Genomic DNA, 24,702 nt, shown 5'->3' with positions numbered 1-24,702 from the left:
TGTTAATCTATGGACAGTGTTGTCATAAATTAGGTTTTCTGGTGCATGGTCTGGCTGTGAATTTCTGTACTAAAGGACTGTGCAACAGGCCTGGGAAAGAAACACGACAACTCTCAGTACTACTGATCTTTAGGATATTTTAATTCAATCGTCTTTTATACTAGAAGAGTTTGGAAGTTTCTGACAGGAAGAACATTACTCAAAAAGGTATATTTAAATCAGATTTTCTTTGGAAAAATGCCTAGCTTTCTGTCCCTATGTGAATGTTAATTTTCTGCAGATCTTTAGATAGTCCCTGAAGGAACTCTGTAGACAGCTACAGCGTGTTTATAATTAAAAACTTATAGTAACCAAATAAAACACCTGGATAGTGAGTGGGTTTTGCATTTGTGGATGGAGAGAACATGTCTTCCAGCACTCATTTGAGGTTTTTATTTTTATTTAAGGCTCGTGTTTTGGCAGTACTGGACTGGGAACTTTCAACTACTGGTCATCCTTTAGCAGATTTAGCATATGCCACTCAATTCTACTTCTGGCCTACATCTATTATGGACTTAGGTCAAGGCTCTATCTTGGGTTTCAAAGACACCATAGGTATGAAACTGTAATCTTTTTCTTGGAACAAATCCTAGGCTTGATTTCTGTTTGAAATGTTATAGGAATTAAATTTACAAGCATATAGTTTTGTGTTTATAAAGAACTTTTCTATAATTTTTTTGTTGTAGCAAACATGCTGATAGTGAGGCTTTAGCTCTGTTCTATCAAGCTTTGTCTTAGCTACACCGTGCCACTTCTGTAAAGCCTCATTTTGAACCTAAGAGATAATGGAATTAAAAATAAATATAAATCTAAATATTATATGGTTTTTTTTAAAAAAAAGCCTTTTCTCTCCTGAGTGAAATAATTTGCCTGACTGGAGTGGAGACAAAGGGCAGCAGGAAATGTTATGGTTATCTGAAATTCTGACAACTCCTACTTTGGTCTCTCCATATCACAATTGTCATGAGAAATGATAAATAATAGTGTTTACTATGTAAAAGAAATACCTCATGAAGTTTAAAAACTCTTCAAATATTTGAAGAATAAGATGGGAAAAAATCATAGAAAATGTTGAGTATTCTAAACAAATGTGTTCTATTTTGTTGCAGAAACACCTTCCTTTGAAGAACTGGTTTCCATTTACTGTCGCTGCCGGCATATTTCCACTGCTTTATCCAACTTTAACTTTTTTCTTGCTTTGTCCTATTTTAAAATGGCAGCAATAGCCCAGGTAATTGCCACCCTCACATTTGCTGAAATGTCACATATCTTTTCATTTGTGGGTGGTTCATTTAGTCATTGCTAATAATTATATGTCCATTATGTTTTCAGTTGGCTTGAAGGACAGGCTGGGCTCGTTTGCTGTATCATTTGTAGTATCATATGTAGACGTTTATCTTTTTTTCTTTTTTTTTTTTACTTTTCCACTACTACTTTTTGGATTTTCCTTTTGTTTGTTTTAGCTGGGATATGGTTTTAACTCTTTTGCAGCAAACATCTCCATTGTATCAGTAATGTACCAAAACCAGTGTTAGCATATCCCAGTAAGTTTTTTATCTTTTAAGACTATGTGCATTTAAGTGTTACTTTTATATTTAAAGAAATCACCAGTGTGTTACAGAGACAATTTTAAGTGCATAATTACACCATTAATGGCTTTCTTTTGGTTTTAGGGTGTATATGCCAGGTATCTCATTGGAAATGCTTCTGCAGAGAATAGTCATGAATTTGCAAAGCTTGTGAAACCTTTAGCAGAAAGAGGATTAGAGCTCTCAAAAAGGTAAGAGTGGTCTAAACTACTGGTCAAAGGCAAGGCAAAGCTTTTCCAACATCTTTATTTAAATGCCTGTCTAAGGCAAGTTATGTTATTATGAGGGAAAATCTAGTCTTGTTACTGCATTGAATCTTCTTCCCTAGGTCATCCTTCAGCAGCACACAGCACAGCATTTCTGGAGAGCTCTTCCATCAAAGTAGAAAAGGCCAAGAAATTTTGCTGAAGGTTAAGCAGTTCATGAAGCAGCACATTTATCCAGCTGAGAAGGTAAAAGCATTTAATGAACCTGTTTATAAAGGAACACTTTCTGACTAGACTTCATAAAAATGTTTAAGTACATATAGAACTCATGTCTTCCTGGGTTTTTTTTACAAACCAGCCTTATTTTCATGCAGTAATGGTTGTGGCATTACAAAATAGTAGCAGAAATCATTATAGACTACATTATTTCTTTTCAGGATTAAAATGTTGTATGCATTGCTAATGAAAGAGTTATTTTTAAACTTTTTAAGTGTAAAAACTTTTCTTTTTAGAAAGAGTTACTTTTTAAAGGAAGTTGCCAAAATACTTGTTAGACTAGCAACAACCTAGAACTCTTAGATGCTGAACCAAAAGACACTTACTTAAAAATAGAAACTGCTGATTTTAACTGTATGAAGCTGAATGTTTCTTTTTCTTGCTTTTTGGGTGTGACAAAAAATGGGATTGCATAATGTATCAGAGTAGCCTCATTCCTGAATATATCTAATACCAATGAAGGTTTGAAATCAGATAATGAAATATACACAAAGTCCACAGTTAGTGGAAGGGAAAATTAGATGAAGTAGTTTACTTTTTATCCTAGCAGAGTTAGGAATTTCCACTTAGGAAGTTGGTTCAGCTTTTAGCCTCGTGGAAGTACAGATGGCTTTTGTTGCAGGATTTGTTTTTTGGGCTTCTGATTTTTTTTTAATTTTAATTTTTTTAAAGTCAGGCAGACATGCAGAAAATATCTTAATCTAAAAGGTTTATGAATACATCTACCTATCACAAGGAGGGGTCGAGGGCAGTAACTCTTGACATGCAAAGTTTCTTAGAAAGTATGTCTGTGACTAAGTTTGGTTTGTAGTTTTGGATTGTCCAAGACAGCCTTGCAATAATTAATGTATTTGCTTTAAAAAAACAAACCACAAATAACCATGCAGATTTTTCACGATGAGTCGTGTTGTGCTTTGAAGTTATTTCTGGTAACAGGGATTGTGAATCAGGACTTGTAAATCCTACTTGGCCATTTGTCTTCATTGTATCATTTTCAGAATTGGGCACTACTTTTATTTTATAACTAGATCTGGGCCAGATTTGAAGTTCTGTGCCTCACTAAAACGTACTCATGAAAATACTAATGTTACCGAATGTAGAGGTTCACTTAAACTATTGATTGGTGCTTGGAATGACTGCTTACATTATAGGTTAAGGAATTATTTTGACAGGAAGAGAAAATGCATTTTTTGTGGTTTTTTTTTCCCCCCCTCACAGTTAATAAAAGATTAGCTGATCTGTCTGAATCTTACATCTCAGTACATCAGGCTTTTATTTGTTGTTTTACTTTTGGGTTTGTGCCTCTTGTCTGTAGTGCTTTATCTCCAGAAAATACTCACCTCCTAGTGCCGTCATCACATACTTTAAACCATCCCAAACAGTAATTAAGGTACTGATTAGGGTCAAAATGAATAGGTTGCAGTTAAACTTTCGATTATGTATTTAATTTTGTAATGCAACCAACTATATAATGTAAACCTGTGTTGAATATTTTTTACTTGGTTCCTTGGGTCATAGATCTGGAAGAGATGTATTCTTATTTGTGTGTTACATGTGTTCTTAATTTAAACAGCATCTTTTATATTGTTTCTCTAAGGAAATAGTAAAATATTATACTGAACATAGAAATACTGAGGACAAATGGAAGAAACCACCACTGCTGGAGAGACTGAAGGTATGGGATAACAAGTATTTTTAGCACTCTAGCAGTAAAAGAGCACAGACACAGAGGATAAGAGTGATTCATGTATCCTGCCAGAGAAGTACTCTACATGGAAAGAAACAATGTGAGGAACAGTGAAAAGAAAGGAAGAGGGAAGTATAGAAAAAGTGAGGAAACAAATGAGCGAGGAAGAACCAAACGAGGTCTGAGAGGGGAATATCTGAACTCTAAGTCAGACTGAACCTACAATTTCAGAATAGCTATTGGAAAAAGCATCAGCATTGGACAGTAGGGTGGGCAGGAGCGAAGATGTGTTGCAAACCAGAATTAAATTTTTTTTTAAGACTTATTGCTGATATTTTTTCTGTTGATTCTTGTGATAGGAATTGGCGAAAGCAGAAGGTCTGTGGAACCTTTTCCTCCCAGATGTCAGTGGTCTCAGCCAGCTTGACTATGCCCTAATAGCTGAAGAGACAGGGAGATGCCTTTTTGCTCCTGAGGTTTTCAACTGTCACGCACCAGGTTAGCAACCCTGTCCCATAATTACAGCACTGACAGCATTAAAAAATTGGGCATCTTTACACTGTGCAGGCTGTGTCTCAAGCAGTAAACATGGCTGCTGATTTCTTACAGACACGGGGAATATGGAGGTCCTCCACATGTATGGCACTGAAGAGCAAAAGAAAGAGTGGCTGGAACCTCTTCTAGAAGGGAAGATTAGTTCATGCTTCTGCATGACAGGTAAATTTTTCTCCAGAAGAAAGTTAGAGCCAATTGGTTGAAACTTCACATGGTGTATGCACGGAAAAGTAGAAAACTGCAGTGTGTTGCAGTGGATGTTTCTGTACTAATTCAGTGAATATATTTGGATAAAAGTTGTCTATGAGGTGTGAATGCAAACTGTAGCAGCCTTGCTACCTTTCCTGGTAGTTGCCAATTTTCATGGTTACAATAATTGCAGTAATTTCACGACCATAAGGCGCACCGGACTATAAGGTGCACCTTTTTTTTTTGCAGCAAGGCTCGGCCCCCAGCTCCCCCCGCGCGCTTGCTGGCCGAGGCCCCGCCTCAACCCGGCAGCCATTGGCTCCCGGGCCTGCCTGTACCCGGCACGGCCAGGCTATGCCCACCGCCGCTCCGTGCAGCATCCCCAGGGCCCCGCTCTTCCAGGAGTTCCCTGGCGCTCCAGGTGACCCAATGCCGGCAGGCTTGCCCTGTGCCGCCGCTGCCCCGATTCCGGCGGCTTTCCCCCTCTCCGCGCGGCAGCCGCTCCGATTCCGGCGGCTTTCCCCCTCTCCGCGCGGCAGCCGCTCCAATTCTGGCGACTTTCCCCCTCTCCGCGCGGCAGCCGCTCCGATTCTGGCGACTTTCCCCCTCTCCGCGCGGCAGCCGCTCCGATTCCGGCAGCTTTCCCCCTTCCCGCGCGGCAGCCGATCCAATTCCGGCGGCTTTCGCCGCCCCTCGCGCGGCGGCCGCTGTGATTCCGGCGGCTTTCGCCCCCCTGCATGGGGGCCGCCCCGATGTCGGCGGGGCCGCCCCGATGCCGGCAGGGGACGCCCCGATGCCGGCGGGCTCGCACTTCCGAGGTGGCAAATGTCGCAACTTTGTTCGTCAGATAAGGCGCACCGGACTATAAGGTGCACTTCCGGTTTTGGGGGGAAATTTTAGTCAAAAGGATGCGCCTTATAGTCGTGAAATTACTGTAGTATTTGCTTTCTATATATATTTTAATTTAATTTTTGTACTAGTAAAATACTGATCATAGTACCAAACAGGTTTACAGTAGAGCTTACCCTTTGTTGTAGTGTGCTGTGGAGCTCTCTAAACATGCACGGTTGGGTCCAAGTATGATTATTGTGATTAGAGTTGTGTGGTTTTGCAGTATCACAGAATTTTTAAAGATTCAACCCAGAAATAACTTGCTTTATGTCCATAGCTTGGCATTGTATTTAGTTTTGCTCCTGAACACCTGTGGCATTCAACATCTCTGGAAAGTCTGGCTCTTGCTCTAGGAAGGTAGTTTTTGGAGCGCATGATGTCAAAATCTTCCTATGTCAGGAATTCAGCCTTGCAGACACTTACTCTGCAAATTCTGTTCTTCTGTTTCCCAAGAGGAAAATAGATACTTCTGTTTTAAAGTGGATGGCCTATAAAAAGGTAATGCTGAAAGGAGAGAGGAAGAATCTTTCCTGTTCCAAAAAAATAATTGATGGCATTTTGCTGACAACTTCATGTAGTCTATTTCATATACAGCCACAACATTATTTTCAATCTCTATTTTTGCTTGAGAAGAACCCAAGAGGAGAAAACAGACTGAGGAGAAATATGACTGTTAGCTGTAAGTACAATGGAAGGATGAAGGATTTAAAAACAGAAGGAAAGGAAGAAGGCTGATTTGCAAAGGTGGTCCAAGCCCAAGAACAAGTACTTTTAAACTGGCTATGAGTAACAGATTGTTGGAAGACAGGAAGTCTTTTGACCACCAACAGCGAGGTTCTTCAGAGTATTTCTACCGGTAGCAAAGCAGTGTAGTTTTAATAGAGTATATCTAGAGCCCTCTATTTGTGGAGGTAGTATTGCCTTTATATTAAATCTGGTGGTTTGTTTTTTTCCTTTAACACAGAACCTGATGTGGCTTCAAGTGATGCCACCAATATGCAATGCACCATTGAGCGAGATGGGAACAGCTACGTGATCAATGGCAAGAAGTGGTGGAGCAGTGGTAAGTGTGGAAACCTAACCAAGAATGGCTGAGGCTAGAATTTTTTCCAAGAACTGTTAAAACAAAAGTATTTGTTTTTGCTCCATTTCTGAGATGAAAATTTGTCTTCTCTTGAGTAAAGGCAGTAGAATGCAAAACAACTGAATTGAGTGAGATTTTGTTCTGTGAACTACAATCCAAGATTCAAATCCAGTTTGGGGATTTGGGCCCTTTTTGGAATCTCTGAATTTTGTTCACAGAGAGAATGCTACTATTTTCTTTAATCATTACCTCTTTTTAGCAGTTAACTTACACATTTATGGCTTTGTTTTCATGAAGCTGTCTATGGCAGCTTATGTGAGAGGTTTGAGAATACCATGTAGCTACAGTAAAATGTGGTTTCTTTTAAAGTATCCTGTGATGCTTTTGGACTAACTTTTACAGCTTTTATGTTATAATTCCTAGTAAAATCAATGCATTTTACTCTAAGTGGCAGTTGTCCCTAATACTGTAGTACGGTTACTTTTTTGCCGAAACGTGTGACAGCAACTTGAAAGTCATCATTCTCTGAGAGTTTGGAATCCAAGTAAATTAACCAAGTTGTTAAACTTGAATGTTTCATTAACATACACGATTGTGACAGCTACCTACTGATACATGCTTGTGCAATACCTGGAGTCACCAGAAGATAGATATCTCTCTCTGTTCTACTCCTGCAAAACTGGCAGCAAAAAGAGGCATGGAATCTTGTCTCCTGACCCAAGAGTGTTGCTCAACTGCTGGCTATTTAGACTTTGCTCTGGGTCAGTGTCTCCCAGCACTGCAGTCCCTGAAGAAGTAATGAGAAAATTTTGGGGGGTCACAGACACAAAATGCTGTTCATAAATTAGTTATGTGAACTGTGAAAAGGAGAGTAAACATAAGACAGTAGTATGATTTGGTTTGTCTTATTTCTAATAAATGCAATTAGGGCAGTCAGATTTGCATAAAGACAGATGCATAAAAGGCACTGCAATTCCAAGAAGTTAGAGAAACATGTTCATTCAGCTCTGTATTAGTCACTCTCTCTCTCTGCCAGGCTGGGAAGGTGGTTTTGTTTTTGTTTGTTTTGGTTTTGGTTGGAGTTTTTAAACTTTTGGTTCCTTAAAACCTTGGATGTGAGGGAATTTCAGAAGCCTGACAGCCTGGTCAGAATGTCACTCTGTATTTGTGAAGACAAGTCATAAATCACACATGCAAGGAGTCAGTTACTTCATGGGTGAAGTGGGGTTTCTTATTATGCTCTGCCTTGTGTACAGTAAATCCAGTATGGCTTCATATGTCAGATTTATGATCTATGTGTAGAAAACCGGTCATGCACTTCTGACTTATCTGTTCACACTCTAGCATTTCTTAAACCACTGAGCAGACATTCTGTAAGCTTTTGTCATCCAAGCAGGGAGAAGAGGCTCCTGTCTTGTTTATGCTACTGTTGTTTCTTGTCTGTCATTTTACAGCTTTTTGTTCCAGTCCATAACTGTGTAACTAGAAACAATATCTAAAAATGAGAGATTCTTGTTGGCTTTCTTAATCTGTAGATGAGACATTTTTTTTCAGAGCCCTCAGGGTATTTGAAGACAAAGACAGTATGCTGTAACACCACTTCTTCATTTTGAAAGCTAAGCTAGTACGTCAGTATGTTTGACTCATGGAAAACTGCTGTTTTCCTGGAATCCCTGCCAACACTGTGGCAGAGGACTGCTCTCTGTGTAAAAACTGTAAATCTGTGAGCTCCATATGGAATGGGAACCTTTCTGTTCTGTCAAGCAAGGCCTCTCCTTTGCTGGTTGGTAATTGCCTAGGATGAGAGATGTCAGTACCTACTAAAACAAAACAAAAATAAAGATAAGAAAAAAAGCCAGTGCACTTTTTCTATTTGATTTTATTCTATCTTCACATGTTATCGCAGATACATTGATTGCAATGCTTGATTAATTTTAATTCTGAATAGAAATTCCAACTCTTGTGTCTGAAAATTACCTGAATGTTTTATTACATTTATAAAAATCTAGAATGTCACCCTTAGAACACTGGTCTTGTTGAAGTTTAGGGTGAGCAGAAAAGAAGAGATGAAAGGTCATTTTTTTCTGTAGTTATAAAAAAGGAGTTGCTGGGGTATTGTTGTTGCTTCTATACATTTGTAGAAACACATAGAGAATGACTTTTCCCCCCTCTTTCTCCCTCTCAGTTCTCAGCCATAAGCTTATACTTAATTTCCATCTGCAAGGATATCTGTGGAATGATAGTTGAATTGAGAAATGGAACTGAACTATTAGGCAAATGTTCTAAAGTTTTACAAAATAGCTGGAGAAACGCAAGATTATTAACTTCTGGTACAAAGGTTCCTGTTGTTTGATTGCTGATGGTTCTTTCCTCCATTTTAATTATATGCTTAGATGTGTACAGATTGTTCATTGCACAGTTACTTAATTGCCTAGTACTGTGAAACTTCAAAATTTAAATCTTGGGGGTGTTTTTAGGTGTTTGGGTTTTGTTGTGGTGGGTTTTTTTTTTTGTTTGTGCTCCTTGATGTTGTTGTATAATAAGTATCTCAGTTTGTTTCTAGAGGTTTCAGTATTCAGTTCTTGCTTGAGTCTGATAAACACATTCCACTTTGAAGTGCTCTGTAGTGTCTTGGCAGGTTCAGAAATTCATGTGAAAGTTTACTTGCAGAGAAACAGCTGCAGAAACAATACCCCCCGGAATCAGCAAACCATTCCCTTGGTTATGTAAGATGATGGAAGCTATGGAAGCCTATATAGTGAAACTGACTGTTTCTTCAGTAGGGTCTTCATAATTCATAGAAATTTCTTCAGGTCTTCCATTCTGCTGTTGTCTTCTCCAGTACCCATAATTTTTTGCGATTTTCATGATGTGCATTTTGAAAGAGGCGCCCAGAAAGGTGTAGAGGAGAGGGTTGAGGCAGGTATGGAACAGAGCGATGCTCTTGGTGACCTGGAGCGCCACATCCATGGTTTTACTGGCGCCGCAGTCCGTAACCAACATGTAGATGATGTCTATGGCGCGCCACAGCTTCACGATGTTGTAGGGTAGCTGGGTGACAATGAAAGTAGCCACAACTGCCAGCAGAACCGTGAAAGGCCTGGACTTCTTAACATTTGCTGACCTAAAGATTGCCCGAGCAGTAGCAGAATAGCAGATCAACATTACTAGGAAAGGAAGCAGAAATTCCAGGATAATTTCCAGGATTTGAATGGTTGATTTTAAGAGTGTTTCCATGTTCATAGGAAATACAGGAAGGCATTCATTCCTCTCATTTTGTTTCTTGACTTGATTAAATATCAGCTCAGGGATACTGAGGAAAACGGCAGCCAGCCAGACACAGATGCAGGTAACACTGCAGTGTTTGCCAACTCTTCTAGAGCCCCGGGATTCAGAAGTGGCCCTGTATCTATCCACACTGATACAGGCCAGGAACAGCATGCTGGAGCTGAAATTCATGGTGTACAGAGAAGAAGTGAGCTTGCACATTGGGTTTCCAAGTTCCCATCCCTGCACTGCATTTGCAGCCCAAAAAGGGAGGGTGAAGAGCAGGAGCAGATCAGCAATGGCGAGGTGCATGATGTACACATCTGTCTTGGTCTTGGGTTTCTTGCAGTAGGCATAAATTGCAACCACTAATGAGTTTCCAGCCACTCCAACCGTGAAAGCCAATGCATAGAACACTGGGAGGAATAATTTTCTGAAATTTCTCACATCGCTCTTTTCACAGAGAAGCTCATAGGTATTGTAATCTATAAAAGGGTTGAGATTATCCTCCTCATCCTCAGTCCAGTAATCTGTTGAGTTATTCATATCTAAGACCGTGGCAAAGCTACAAAACACAAAAAAGTGGGGAGAAGGGAGCACCAAAGAAATAATATTGGGTTTAAGTTCTAAAATTTCTGTTGAAACCTAAAACCCTTCTTCAGGGCTGCTTATACATCTCAAATTTAAAGAACTTGGATATTCAGAATGCATTTGTGAAGCTAGACAGTAACAGAAGCAAAGCATACCATCTCAAGTTCTCATGTGAAATAGGGTAACTGATACCATCTTTGTGGGCAATATGTGTAAAATGGATTCAATTGAAAAGCTTTCCTTACCCTTAGCATTTGAGATTGTAAAATGCTTGGAGTGCCCCTCACTGATTTCTGCATTTGAGTCAAGGAGTCATCATTGTTTTAACAGCTCCGACTGTTATGTTTGACAATATTCCATTGCACATAACTGTGTCTGTACCTTTATGGGGTTGGAATTACACCTTCCCCTTTCCAGCCTCTGCAGAGCAAAGGAATACCAGCTGGAGGCTGTAAAAGGCTGTTACAATCAGCTATGTAAGGAATATCAGCAGATTACAGCTGAGGCAAGCAGCTGCCTGCTGTTATAAATATTCAGTGCCTGCTGTTATAAATTCTTACAAATTTTGGATATGATTATAGTACATTGAAAGTGTTTTTGTTTCTCAGGCACACTGATGTATGTGCCCACTACAGGAAGCCCAGCAGGGGGATCAGTTGCTGAACAGCAGCACAACAAGCTTAGTTTAGTCTCCATCCCACAAGCCATGCCCATGTGGAATTTCTTACAGAAGCAGATTGCTGTGGTTGCACTGCATCTTACAGCTGGAGGCTTCTTAGGATGTTATGACAGAAAGGAATTTTATCACATATAAACTGCCCACAAGTACCCAGACAGCTCAGAGACTCTGCTGGTTTTTCAAATACAATCTCATGACAGATTTACTCTGTAAACACTGAGGCTGGCTTCTCACTGCCAGCTTAGGGTTGAAGTTTAAGTATTTGTATCTTCAGATTGTGTCTTAAGCAAGCTTGTGTCCTGCATTATTTTCTTCTTTTCCTGTAACTGTGTTTATTGACTAATGTGCTGAAATTCTGTCTGTCATAAAATACAGTCCTGCAGAACCCTGTTTTCTTGAAGTAAATTGGATTAAGGTTCCTTGCAGCGCTAGCAAAAATCAGCTGAGAATGAAAAACATATCCCCCTTTTGTCATCATATGCAGCATTCAGAATTTGAGGTCAATTTTGTTGAAAGTAGATTGTTATCTGATATTCTGTCTCAGAGCTACAATTTTCCTTTCTCAAGCCTGAAAGAAAAATGCAAATACTATTTCTGTTTCTTAGACAATTGTTTAAATGAAGCATTGCCAAATGTCTCTTAAAGTTTTTAAAAATAAGGAAAAATAAGTTACTGATTGATCCCATTATGAGGGATGCAGACCAATTAAATAGAGAGAAATTAATAATTAATTTTTTATTTTTTTCAGTGATTCTCCCAGTCAATTTTTTTAAAAGTGTAATAGTTTGAAATTAATTATCTGGTTTGGCTTCATCTTTAGTGATTTCATGGTATTATTCTGTTAACATTTTAAAACACTTCCCATCAAACTTTAAAAAATGATTATTCCTATTTTAAGTCCTGCAATTTGTTCTTTATTGTTGTTTTAATGAGATGTGCAGAATGGAAAAGTACAGGCACTCTACTTAATACTTTGGCAAAGGGATGTCTGTTCTATGCCTAACAAGCTGCATTAGCAGGATTCTCCACCAGCAGTAATCTTTTGCAGCTTTATAGCACTTTGAGGAGAGATTTAGTTATCAACAGCAAAAGAACCTTTTTTTATTATATTTTTTTAGTAGAACAGAAAGTGCAGCAAGAAGAGTTTAATCCACTTACTGAGATTTGAGAAAAATTTGAAGTTAAATTAAAAGATTTGATTGTGGCCTTAAAATGTTTAATACAAAACCCATCAAGGAACATTTAATTAAATTGGGTCACTGGCAAATTTACTTGAAAGCAAACCAGTAAACATTTCAGACCAAACTTTAAAAGTTTGTGCATGATAAAGCAGTTTGGCTGTGACTCTCTGCTCCACTGCCTGATAAGCTTTTGCCTGCTCTGAATTCGTGACAGGAACGAAGTATCTAAAATACAACAGTTGACATTTCTCCCTTAAAAGCACAGTTATGTTTTGGCTCCCATACCTGTTCACATTTATCTTTCCTGGTCGTGCTGTTTCTCAGGCCCAGATGTGCTTGTGCCTGTTGCAAACAGCCAAACAGTCCCGTGGGAGTTAGGCACTGAAGAGTGGTGGAAAAGCATAGTTTAGTCTCCATCCCACACAGCAAGCCATGCCCATGTGGAATTTCTTACAGAAGCAGATTGCTGTGGGTACACTGCATCTTACAGCTGGAGCTTCTCTGGATGTCATGGCAGAAAGGCATTTTATCACATATAAACTGCCCACAAGCCCCAAAACAGTTCAAAAGCTGCTGGTTTTTCAAATAGTGTTTTCTAGGAGGTAAACTAATGAATATATTAAATCTACAAGTGCATGTTTTCCTTGCAGAATTATTTCAGCCTTCCAGTCATATAAATCCAGTGTTTCTGTTTGTTTAAACTTGACGTGGGATTGTATGAATGATGGTGAATTAAGTTAATATCCCTAGTTTAAACAAACAGATTTTTTTCCTCTGATAAATTAAGCAATATTCTGTCCTGTTGCTGAACAAATCTAATTTTGGTACCGGAAAGGAGACATGCCTTAGTGAAATGATATTTCTCTGTAAAGCGAACTTAACTAAGAGTAAATGTATGGAAAGAAGATATCATAAATATACAGAGCAGTAAGGATTAAAACAAAACTAACCTTCTTTGTCAGCAGATGAGTAGCAGGTACTGCAATTGAGATGTGCCTCAGTGAAGTGATCTGGATTGCTCTGACACATTGCATTTTGTCTTCAAACACCACACCCTCATCTGGCAGTCTGTTGCACTTTCATTTTGACTTGACAGTTTAAAAAAACTTCTAAAAATTGTGCTTTCCTGGAGACTGTTCTTGTGTGCAACATGTACGCTTCCTACATTCCTTCCTGTTCCAAACAGAGTGTGACTTCTCTTTGGAAGGTCAGGACACTCTTACTGCTTCTCTTTGTTATTTGTGGTTTAATTCCTGGAAGCCCAAATGTTTTATATGTTATCAAGAGATTTTATTAAACAACACATTAGAAAGGTGAAAAGGATAGAAAGGAGGTCCATCTGGGGCTCAGTTACTGCCCCAGACACCATGGGGAGTCACTCCATTCTTTCCTCAGGGCGCTACTGTGCTTGTGATGGCTGACTGTATAAGGTTTTAAGGGATCCTTACTTACCCTCCTTATGTAACTTTTTAGGGGATACAATAGAAAGATGAGTTGTTTTGGGTGAGGTGGGGAAAGCAGTTCTTTCAGTGTGTGAAACCAGAAAGATGGTAGGGAAGATATGTGAAGGCAAATTTTCAACCAGAGTACAAGCATATAGTTCTGCATCCTGGGGAAGAGTTCTCAAGGGCTTGAATGTTGCTAGTGAATCTCATAATCAAATTAGTGACTTGTTTGAATTATCTTGGATCAGATAGCAATCTAATGAGCTTTAGTAAATGCAATATTGAAGCCAAACAACAGAGAGAAATACTGAGCAGACCAGAGTCAGATTTTGGGGCTTTTGGGTACTCTGATGCACCTGCCATGACTGGATTAACCTTCTGTCTGTGCTTCAATTATTTTGAAATATGTAAAAGGAAAGATTCTTAAAAGTGGGTAGCTAAGAATGTAATGGGCAGATGTTTTCCATATGCTATGTTTTGTTTCAGAATGACAATATAAAATGGCCTGGAAGAGGAATTGCAGTCCAGAGGAAGGGTGCCTCACCATTTGTGCATATTTCTGCAATGCTTTCATCTTGAGTTATCACAGTACTTCAGTGGTGCTTTTCACAGATAAGATGTTTGGGCTCCTTCCCAGCCATCTCCTCACAGGTCATGTCACGGCTTCGAGACCTGAGCCGGATCTCTTCAAAACAAATTAAACTTTCAGTTCTGGATAGGCTTTGTCTCAATAGGATCTCCAACAAGACAGAATAAGCAGGCTAGAGCTGAGAATGCTCCCAGGGCATTGTGTGCCTGCAGAAGTGCTTAGGAGGTTCTGTGGGCAGGCTGTAGAAAGGCAATTCGTGTGAATCCTGTCTTGCATATGAGTTCCTCAGCTCCTTGTAACTTTCCAGGGGTGCAGGGAGGACAGATCCTTCCAGTCAGAGTAAAGAAATAATATTGTCATGCATGTATTTCAGTAGGGTCAAAAATAACAAAAATTATTTAGTAAAAAAGAGTGAATGCAAAACGAATCTTACCTAAGTAAAAATACTTGAGGCTGTGTGAAAGTGGCATGGAGGCAAGGAAAAAAACATTCCTAAGCTGAGCAGCTGCTCTCAGTGGCATCATCGGAGCCTGTGAGTTCCATCTGGGAATGACCAGCAGCCACATTCAGTGACAGGACTGCAAAGCCCTTGCAGCTGCACAGGCCCAGCATTACCTGTTTGCTTGCAGTTACAGTGTAGTCTTTGCCCTCCATGAACCAGCTGCCTGCAGTGTTATCTGGAGAAGATGAGACAAAACTGTGGAATACAGTATGCTGGTGGATAGAAATTACTGTGGGCTCTTGATGGGATATGCCTGTGTGTGTCCCTTTTCTCCATTAGGAGACTCCCACATTCCAAGAGTACCATGCTGCCATCCACCCTACTAAGACCAGTTTTTTCTTGTGTTTGTCAGTGCCTGGAAGCTGTCAGGTCTGAAGCCACCAGTAGACCCCTGACCTTTAGCAGAGAGAAGTAACCTGCTGGGTTGAGGGGTGCAGCAACCAGTGTGGCAAAAATCATAGGTACTCAGCATTCAGGCAGTAGTTTATCTGGCATTAGTCATCTTAGACAGGAAATTCAAGACTGAACACTGAAAAATACAGTAATTTCATGAATACAAGCCGCAGCAATTTGACAAAAATTTTGGTGGAAACCTGGAAGTGCGGCTAATAGTCGGGGGCGGCTAATATGTGAATAATTTTCTGACATTTACAACCCCAGATGTGCCAGCCAGGGCGCCGAGCCAAGCACCTGCCAGTAAAAGCCGGCATTCCGCGATTGTTACAAAGTGTTACTGTGTTGCCCTGGCTCCCTGCAGGCAGCACGGGGGGCGGGGAGAGAGGCAGGAGAGCTCTCTTTCCTCCTCTGCTGCAGCCCAGGGGAGGAGAGGGGGGCCCTGCGCCGCCATTGCTGCGGCTCGGGGAGGGGGGGGAAGCCCGCGCCGCCATTGCCGCGGCCCGGGGAGGTGGGGGGAAGCCCGCGCCGCCATTGCCGCGGCCCGGGGAGCCGACAGGAGCCCCGCGCAGCCATTGCCGCGGCTCGGGGAGGAGGCGGGGTGCTCTGTCCCCGCCCGCCGCGGCAGGAGCAGGCAGGCTCCATCCTGGCCCGCCGCTGCCGCGGCAGGAGCGGGGAAACTCCATCCCTGCCCGTCGCCGGCGCCACGGGCGCAGGAAAGCTCCGTCCCCACCCGCCGCCGCTGCCATAGGAACGGGGGAAGCTTCGTCCCTGCCTGCCACCGCGGGGCAGCGCCGACCCGGGGTGACCGAGCCCAGTGGCAGTGGCGGCCGGCCCCGAGTGGCAGCGCCAGGCTGGGCCACCTGGCCCCCTCAGCAGCCCCTAGCAGGCCGAGCCTGCACAGCCTTAGCTCAGCCAGTAAACCCCGCCCTCCCGCGGTTCTGTTACTAATTGGCAGCTTTGTTGCACGCGGGTCCTCGCTGCGAACGACAGAGCGGCTTATATTCGGGTGCGGCTTATTTATGGACAAAAACCGAAATGTTTGCCAACACCCAGAGATGCGGCTTATACTCAGTGCAGCTTGTATTCGTGAATTTACTGTAAATAGATTGCAAGAATTAAGAAGTGCTGCTGGCTTCTGAAAGCACACTTTTTGGCAGCTTCCTCAAGTACAGGTTACTCAAAGGTTACTGTATTTAGTAGTCTCTCCACCAGAAAGAACCTGTATAAGTTGGTTGTATGAAGATCAGTAAACTTAAGCATGTTATACCCCTGATAGCAAAGATTAGGCTTCTAATGAGATTGTGATCAACACTCTAAGTACATTTTAAAATATTGTCTTTGCCTGTGTGAGCAAGTACCATGAAGAGCTCGAAAGCACGACAGGTTAGTTAAACTGAAGATGTTTGCCAGTGTAGCAGCATTGTGGTCTAAAAGTTTTGGACAGGTTGTGCAGTCATATACATTGAAAATCTCATTTATTGAAAGCTCATCAGTATGGAAATATGGTTAAAACTGACCTTCTAAATGTCTGGTGTTTCTTCAATTGCGAATTTTCTTGCAAAACTACTTCTAACTCCTACCAAAATAATGGGCTTCTCTGACTCTTCTCCATCCTCCAGCAACATCTTTGAATTCTGTGAGTGATATGAAAATGTCATTTACAAATGAGATGTTTATTCCATCCAGGCTGTTTGCGTTCCATCCAAAGCACTGGAGTTTTTCAGAGTCTTGCATTAGACCAGAACTTTTTTTTCTGTCTTTTATGGGTCAAAGTGACATAAAATTTGTTTTAGTTTTTCAGGACTTCAGACTCTAAGGAGTGGAAGGGCCAGGAATCTGGCCTCCTTTGCTGTGCTTAGATATTAGATAAGAACAAGCATATATGAGATGGAGGTATTAATTTGCTTCCAGAAATGAATGCAAATGATTTAGAATATCTAAGCAGATGTCCAGCTCTCAGTGAACTCCTCACTGAGTTCAACATGAAAGCTTCTTCTGAGTTGTTTTTTTGGTGTTCTTTGTTTTTTGGGTTTTTAAAAAAATATATTCAACATGGTTAAATTTACTCTTTGTTTTGAAGTGAGGATGTAACTTGAGGATTATTTACAAAACAGTTTTTCAGGAGATTCCAGAAGGTCAAAATATCTTTTGCTTTAAACCTCACTTGAAAATAGATCTGGTTTAGAAAACAGCACTTGTGCAATTCTTTACTTTCTGTGGAAGAGGAGAAGAGTCAAATGCCCCTTATGCAGGGGTGACATTTCCCTGTGCAGGCTAGTACCCTGCAAAGCATGTGTTGGGTCATTTGGGGTTGATCACCTGCTTGTTGCAGTTGCACAAATGAGCCAAGTGTTTGGGATCTAGTTTTTGTTGTTTTTGTTTTGTACCAAGTTGATTTATGCCCGTGCCCAAAGCTTTTCACTGGGATTTTTAGCTTGTAAGCATTGTACAGCTCATGGGCTACTCTGTAAGTCCCTTCTGGAAACAATGGCTGAAGAGGAAAGTAAACAGCTGGTAGTCTGGTCCTACAGACGGTATTTATCACAATTAAACAAATCTCTCTCCCACTTCCTGACCATCACAGTGGCTGTTTGTAGGAGGAAGTGGCTCAGCTCAGAGCCAGGTGGTTGTATTGACCAGACCAGAGTCTCCCAAGCCTTGTGAGAACAGCTGCCAGAGAAGTTATAAAATTTTATTTGCTTCTAACCTCAGAACAAAACCAAGCTGCTACAGATCTAGCCTTGAATTGAATCTCTACAAAGCTTGTCATCTGCACTAAGCAGTAAAAAATTACTGATTGCTACACCCATTAAGTATTTTTCCTAGCTTTATTGTTTGTGGGAGGCTTTGAAAGGAATGAGAGCATGCTTTGGTACTAAGAAACCTTTAAAGAAAAAGACAGGGAGGATGAAGGGTCATAGAAATGTTACTTTAATCAATGGTAGAATCTTCTTCAGGACTAGTACATTAAAGTGCTTTCTTTATGCTACAAAGACTTAATAAATATGTCCATATAAAAAACATCTCAAATAATGTTATCAATGGCTTGAAATGCTAGCAAGCTATTTTCAGGTAACAGTTTTCACTCAGATGTTTCTTCAAAGTGCAATCTAAAATCGTTTGTGTAAAGGGGGAGAAATTCTGCATTCCAGAGAAGTTATGCTGAAGTAGTAGCAAAGTTATCATGGTAACCCTTTGATAGCCTTATCTGCATAATTTGGTTATAATGCGGTTGGTGTTTCACTCCCACACAGACCCTCCAGTCTTTATAGGTTGAAGAAGTTTTTTTAAAAGTCTTACTTTTGAAATTGCAGCATTTCACATTGATAGATGTGATAGATGTAGCACACTTATTTGCTCAGCGGTAATGGAGACAGAAGTAATCAGATTCCATTTCAAGTACCTTCTTGTTCCCTTTTCATAGGAATAGGTGATGGAGCTGGAGGGTTTGGATGTTTGGCTTTTCACGTTCCTCTTCTGACAAGTCAGCTTCCTTTTACATGTTAAGTACTAATTATGTATTTTGTTTCAGTGTGATATTCAGAATATAAACATGGGGTAGATTGCATCACAAAAGGAAGGGAGTAGGGTTTCTTGTTATGAAACTTAATTTGATTTGACACTGAGATTTTATACTATAAACAATTTTTGTATTTGTCACTTTTTTTTAAGGTGCTGGGAACCCAAATTGCAAAGTTGCGATTGTAATGGGCAAAACCAAAAACTCATCAGCATCCAGGTAAGAATTCCTAGGAGACTCAATTCCCTAAAACTTGTTCCCTGGAAGAGTCACTGCTTGCAAAAATTTTAAGTGAAATGCTAGTAATTGCCTTGACCAGTTGGATGTGCTCCTAAATTAGAGGGATTTTTTAAACCTCAGCACCTGTCTGTTGTAGCCTGAGTTCCTCTGTTTTGCTGTCAAATGCTGTTGACTGAGTCCTTCCAACCTTTCCACCATCTTTCATTGACACGCTTCCCACCTCTCTCCACTGCACCAGCTCTAGTGTTTGTGGAGCTGTATGATGAACTGGATGAGGAAATTTTGGGGCTTCACTAGCTTTATCTTGGTCACATAAATTTTAGTCTACATCAGTTGTTTAGTCTGCATCAACAACCAATAACTCTGGCTTACAATTTATTTTGTAAGTGTAGTATATAAAACAATTAAAACAAGGAAGAATTCAATAATAAATAGTAATGGTTAAATAATAAAATCAAAACTTTTTAGAGCTTCCCTGAACAGAATGGCTACAAGTGTCATATCAGAGACCTGAAGTTACTGATTAAGTTTTCCACAAAGTTATCTGTAGATACAGAAAGTTAAGGCTGAAACATGGGGTGTTGGTACGGTGAAGCTGTGTAAGCAGAGAGCATTGCACATCTTAAATCAGATCTACTCATTCCATTCCTATACGTGTAAATATAATCCTTACTTCTTCTTCTTTGACATAAACATGTTCAACACTTGTTACCAAACTAGAATTGGAAACTTTTGCAAAAACTTATACAAGTAATTAATAAAATGCTCCATGTCTGGTGCTGTTAACATCACACAGCTCGTAATGCAAAAGTATGGTGACATTTGTACCCAAGATGGATTTAAATCCGAATCCTGTGGATAGTCTGAAGTTCTTAGGTCTGGCTAGGTTCCAACAAGAAGCAATCAGTAACTTGCACGCAGCACCCATGGTTTGCCTGGAAGTTGCACAGACAGTGGCATCCGCTGAGCTCTTAGAAGCTGAAGAGAAGTTAATGGAGGGGATTATATGACACTCCACTTACTAGAACTGGAGACCTGGGGCATCACCTCCAGTTCTGTGTGACTAACAACTGACCTTAAATATTTGGAAGGAATGTAAACATAGGGATGGATTTCTCTTTGCCTAAACTGTAGGCAAGCCAAGATGATGATTCTGATAAACTGGTTTTGAGAACAAAACAGAAGGTAGAAGAGGAGGAACTGACTGGGTGATACAGAACTGTGTGCACAGAAGTGACAGCAGCAGGAGTTTCTCACTGCATTGGGTGCCACTAATATGTTTTCACTTGTTGACTGGTGGGTCAAGAAGTGTTGAAGCCACACTGTGTGGGCAGGATGGTGCAGGTGGTACAGGTAAATCTCAGCACTGGCTTTGTGCAAGTCCTAAATTGAGGATGGAAAATAAAAAAAGTGGAAGGGGCAGACAGAAGGGAGGCTCAGATTTAACTGTGCTTTTTGTCTTGATCAGATACAAGCAGCACAGTATGATTATTGTTCCCATGGACACCCCAGGGCTGAAGCTGATAAGACCTCTCTCAGTGTTTGGCTACATGGGTAGGTGATCATGTTTATCACCTATATGTGTATTAATTGATTAGCAGGCTCAGAAGCTGCAGTTATACTAATAAATATTGTGTATTAAATAAATCAGCAAAATGGATATATAAAAGAAGGATTAGGAACTGGAGGGCTGTATTTTTATCCTCCTCTGTTTTACCCTGCTATTGTGTTTTCTGTCTCTGTAGATGAGATCCATGGAGGACATTTTGAGATACACTTCAATGACGTGCGAGTACCTGTCTCCAATATAATACTGGGTGAGTTTCAGCACTGATTTCTTTTTAATACATACAGCAATGAACCAAGCTTCATGAGACAGTAGTTTATGTCACGAATCACCATAAGTTATTTTAAACAGCTCTGGTCAGTTGAGGAAGCCCACTCTTCCTTTCGCAGCTTACCTGCTGCTTGAACATATCTAATTTAGAGCAGAAGGAAGCAGGGCAGTTCTGGCTGTCATGCGAGTATCATTGCCCTGAAATACAGCAAAGCTAAGTCTATAAGTGGTGTTCTTCCCCCAAAACCAGCTCTTGTAGACTTTACAGACTTTTAGAAAGAATGTTCTGCTGCACTCCATGGCTAGTACTTGGCAAAACTGAAAAAGGAATAACAAGCAGGCCAGCACTGTGACCCCCTGCATGGCGAACTCTGTTCTACTTCTCTCACTTAGTACAAATCCTGATTTATTCTATTTCTTCACTGCTTCTTTTATTTTGCTATGGGGCCACTTCTGCTTGGAGCCTTGGACTCTTTCAAGAGGGAATCACAGTCTGCAGTGCCTGTTTTTCTTTCCAACCAGGTGAGGGCAGGGGGTTTGAGATAGCCCAAGGCCGGCTGGGGCCAGGCCGGATCCATCACTGCATGCGTTCCCTCGGTGCGGCCGAGGCTGCTCTGGAGATCCTGTGCCAGCGTGCGGCTCAGCGTGAGACTTTCGGCAAGAAACTCTATCAGCATGTAAGCACCTTCCCTCTTTGGCTCCACTCACACACTCCACACCTTGACCTTTGTTTTGCCCACACAAAGCCTTGCAGCTCTGATAATACACATGGCAACAGCTGTGCCCTAACCTTGAACTCATTCATTTATTCATAAAGCTTTGGGTGGCAAAGGGAAAAAAACCAAACCATCATTGCAAGGCTCCCATTTTTCACCATAATCTACAGCATCTTTTTTTCCCCCTGCAATGTGCAATGCATTGGATATGCTTTACTGGATTTGAACATGAATTTTGTTACTGTCTGTTGTACTCTGCTTTTCCTGATCAATTCGGACAGGTATTTTTTCAGGCATGCAAATTATATTTCCGTAGTTACAATTCACCATTTTTGTGTATCCATTCTGTCACTTGGCTGTCTCCATTCACAATCACTGGAGACACTCGGGGGTCTAAATTTCACTCTAAATTTTACTTCTTTGATCAAATATTTGTAGTAGCTTATGAAAGTACAGACCACATCAAGGGCAGATTGGATATCCTTGCTCTTATCTTGCTCAGGATGGAAATATTGTTTCATGAGCAAGAGCTTGTTAAAATAATAAAAATATGACAGTCTACTTTATATAGGAGCCATCAGACTTTGGTAGTTGGCCTGTCACATTTCAAGTGCTCCTTAATCTTACCCAACAGCTACGATAGCTTTATTGGAAAAAACAAATAAAAGCAATGGAAAGAGGAAACTGAATTAGCATCTGGCACAGATTGTAAAGTTGTTTGTGCAGATCCAGAGGGTGCAACTTTACATATCTATTTTCCAGTCATTCAATTGCCCAACTTCCTTTCACCACCATAACCTAGAATGACTAAGAGGTGCATGAGGCACACTCTGGTTCTCAGAAGCTTGTTGAAGTAACAGTGATGTTTGATGAAGTGACAGGCCTGACCTGGAGGCAACTGCAGAGCCCATGCAGGTTCTTCACAGTGAGGATGGCTAAGGACAAGGTGAGGCTGGCAGCTTCCTTGAGTGCCAGGGTGCCTGTCCCCACCCAGGCCATCATTTATGACCCCAGGGGCTGCTGACTGAAGAGAACTGAACACCTCAGACCACCTTTGCTGGCACCAGCCAAGCTGAGCTTCCAGACTGCACTGAAACAAGCTCTGCACATATGCTTGTGTGTCCTACAAAATCCGCAGCCCTATAAGTGTGTCCCTGAGGCTGGCCCAGGCACCAAACAGCTTTTGCACTGACAAGCATCACACATTTGTTTCTCCTGTGGTATGTCAGCTGCAGGGGGGAATTAGCCGAGAAGAGCAGGGAAGGGCTGCCAAAATAATAACTTCATTTGGATCCAGAGTTACTAATTTATCATCTGTCAGAGGCAACAGGCACCACCCTGCAGCTGTTTGCCTCTATGTGTCACACACAAGCCCCCGCTCCAGTTTAGGCAAAACAAGGCACTCCTCTCTCCTTGCACCACCCCCCCCCCGTTTTTTTATACTGGGGCTTATTATATGGAGAAAAGGCTGTGAGGGATGGTAAGAGGTAAAGGAAGCAGAGAGGAAAAAGCAGGCATGGAAGAGCTTTAGGAAAATGGCCAGCATGCAGTGGGGTCTGATCAGGTGCCAGAATCCACAGGTTTTTCCCTTTTTCTTGTTTCCTGGCAGAAAATCACTCTGTCTTTAATATTTTTGTTAGTCAAATGTTTTCTTTGTTATGCTTCAGATTAGATATGCTTTAATTTGCACAGGAGTGGCTGTAGGTTGAGTGAATGTGCACATGCTGAGGAAGATGGGCAGCTCCATGTGTGCTCAGAAACATTAACTAATGCCCTCATCTTGGCTTTGGGTTCTGCAGGAAGTTGTTGCCCACTGGATTGCGGAATGCCGCCTTAGCATAGAACAGGCTCGCCTGCTCACACTTCAAACAGCCCACAAGATTGACATGGTGGGCAACAGAAGAGCAAGGAAAGAGGTAAATTTTAGTTTTTGGTAACTAGGAATTGGTGGATGCAATGGTTAAAAGACAAGGTAAAACATATTGTTAGACATTATTATTCTAAGAGTAGAGTATAACTCAATGTTAAAAATAGCCTTAAGATATGCTTTTAATTGTCAGAAGATTGGGGAGTGATCTCAGTCAGAAATGGAGATTAATCTGTTCAGGCGTTGTTTGCTTGTCTCAGCACAGTAAGATAGTTTTGTGTGACTGGAAATAGTTTTATCATACCCAGGGAATGGGAATAGCAGAGCTCTTCCTCAGTAGAGGAAGGAATGTACTAAGAGATACCAATATTCAGCATAAGTGTTGAGTAAATATTTTCACATGCTTATGAAACTATTATTTATAATAGGAGTTCTTGTAAACACAGGTAGCCATGACCAAAGTGGTTGTTCCAAGAGCTGTGCTTAAAGTGATTGACTGTGCAGTTCAAGTGTGTGGTGGAGCTGGAGTTTCTCAAGACTTTCCTTTGGCATTCATGTGAGTAAAGGGAGATTTCTTGTAGATTCTAAGCATTTATTTTACAATAATTTATAACACCATTACATGCTGTTTCATCTCAGCATGAAATAATAGTGCATGTCCCTTTAAGATATAAAATTTAAAACAATTGTTTATATAGTGCAATTAGCCTTACAAAAAATAAAAGCTGACACTGGACCTAAAATAGTTCTTATCAGTAGTAAAGAGGATGTGCTTCTAAAACTTAATGTTAGTCCTTTCGGCCTTAGGGAGAAGCAAAACTTCTGAATTCCCAGCCCACCCATCTCAATCCTGCCAGGAAGATTTTGCTGCAGTATCTCCCATGTGATAGCACTTTTCAAAGCAAGGAGTGTCAAAAGGACAGCAAAAACAGTGCTGAGAGCTCCCGTGGGACCCTGTGGCAGATCAGGAACCCACCCCTAACTCAGCTCTCCCCCCACAGGTTCGCGTCCGTACGCACCTTGCGCCTGGCAGATGGGCCTGATGAAGTTCATCTCTCAACAATTGCAAGGTGGGAACTCCTTGATCAGTCAAAGAAGCTCACTGCAAAAATCTAATGTCAGCATAAAGCCTTCTCTAATGGAGGGAAGATTTAGGAAAACTTTCAGTGTAATAATGGTATCTAAGGTAAAACTGAATGAATACAAAAACTTACTTCTAACTGGAAGCAATTCTCTCACGATGTTCACTTACTACACTTAATAGGTATGGGCTTGCTTTTAAGAATTTGCAGAACACCATGTAAATAACATATCTGGGCTCTTTATAACACTAAATAAAATCTGTTTTCTAACAGG

At 40.9% G+C, this 24,702-nt stretch overlaps 2 protein-coding genes across 5 annotated transcripts in view; one reads left to right on the top strand and one right to left on the bottom strand.

Annotated features, from left to right (window-relative positions):
• Positions 1–24,702, top strand: part of ACAD11 (acyl-CoA dehydrogenase family member 11) — a 30,586-nt gene extending 5,884 nt beyond the window's left edge. The window contains exons 6-20 of the mRNA XM_033072702.2: positions 447–594; positions 1,149–1,270; positions 1,713–1,819; positions 1,957–2,080; positions 3,708–3,785; positions 4,157–4,295; positions 4,407–4,514; positions 6,397–6,495; positions 18,839–18,905; positions 20,395–20,480; positions 20,672–20,743; positions 21,286–21,440; positions 23,279–23,395; positions 23,793–23,902; positions 24,348–24,702. Coding sequence (XP_032928593.1) covers positions 447–594; positions 1,149–1,270; positions 1,713–1,819; positions 1,957–2,080; positions 3,708–3,785; positions 4,157–4,295; positions 4,407–4,514; positions 6,397–6,495; positions 18,839–18,905; positions 20,395–20,480; positions 20,672–20,743; positions 21,286–21,440; positions 23,279–23,395; positions 23,793–23,902; positions 24,348–24,462 — 1,647 coding nt within the window. The 3' untranslated portion in view covers positions 24,463–24,702. The remainder of the gene's footprint in view (positions 1–446; positions 595–1,148; positions 1,271–1,712; positions 1,820–1,956; positions 2,081–3,707; positions 3,786–4,156; positions 4,296–4,406; positions 4,515–6,396; positions 6,496–18,838; positions 18,906–20,394; positions 20,481–20,671; positions 20,744–21,285; positions 21,441–23,278; positions 23,396–23,792; positions 23,903–24,347) is intronic.
• On the bottom strand, positions 6,504–14,049 carry ACKR4 (atypical chemokine receptor 4). 4 transcript variants are annotated; one of them, XM_033072736.1, is made up of 3 exons: positions 13,185–14,049; positions 12,520–12,615; positions 6,504–10,348 (listed from the first exon to the last, which is right to left on the bottom strand). In XM_033072736.1, exon 3 carries the CDS (start codon positions 10,327–10,329, stop codon positions 9,268–9,270), a length of 1,062 nt encoding a protein of 353 aa, XP_032928627.1. In that variant the 5' UTR covers positions 10,330–10,348; positions 12,520–12,615; positions 13,185–14,049; the 3' UTR covers positions 6,504–9,267. The 4 variants fall into 4 exon arrangements, with proteins under 4 accessions (XP_032928627.1, XP_032928638.1, XP_032928618.1 ...); XM_033072747.1 differs by lacking the exon at positions 12,520–12,615 and having other exon boundaries at positions 13,181–14,049; XM_033072727.1 differs by lacking the exon at positions 12,520–12,615.

Source organism: Catharus ustulatus, chromosome 1, assembly GCF_009819885.2.
Source record: "Catharus ustulatus isolate bCatUst1 chromosome 1, bCatUst1.pri.v2, whole genome shotgun sequence".
Lineage (NCBI taxonomy): Eukaryota > Metazoa > Chordata > Aves > Passeriformes > Turdidae > Catharus > Catharus ustulatus.
The sequence above is the reverse complement of the archived record's forward strand: the minus strand, read 5'-3'. Positions and strand labels throughout refer to the sequence as shown.

Bases quoted from the DNA above. Each gene is read 5' to 3' on its own strand.
- ACKR4 (XM_033072747.1), bottom strand. From the start codon at position 13,263: ATGTGTCAGAGCAATCCAGATCACTTCACTGAGGCACATCTCAATTGC. The intron at 10,349-13,180 runs GTTTTGTTTTAA...TGTGTTTTGTAG, and splicing joins TCTGCTGACAAAGAAGGTTA to CTTTGCCACGGTCTTAGATA.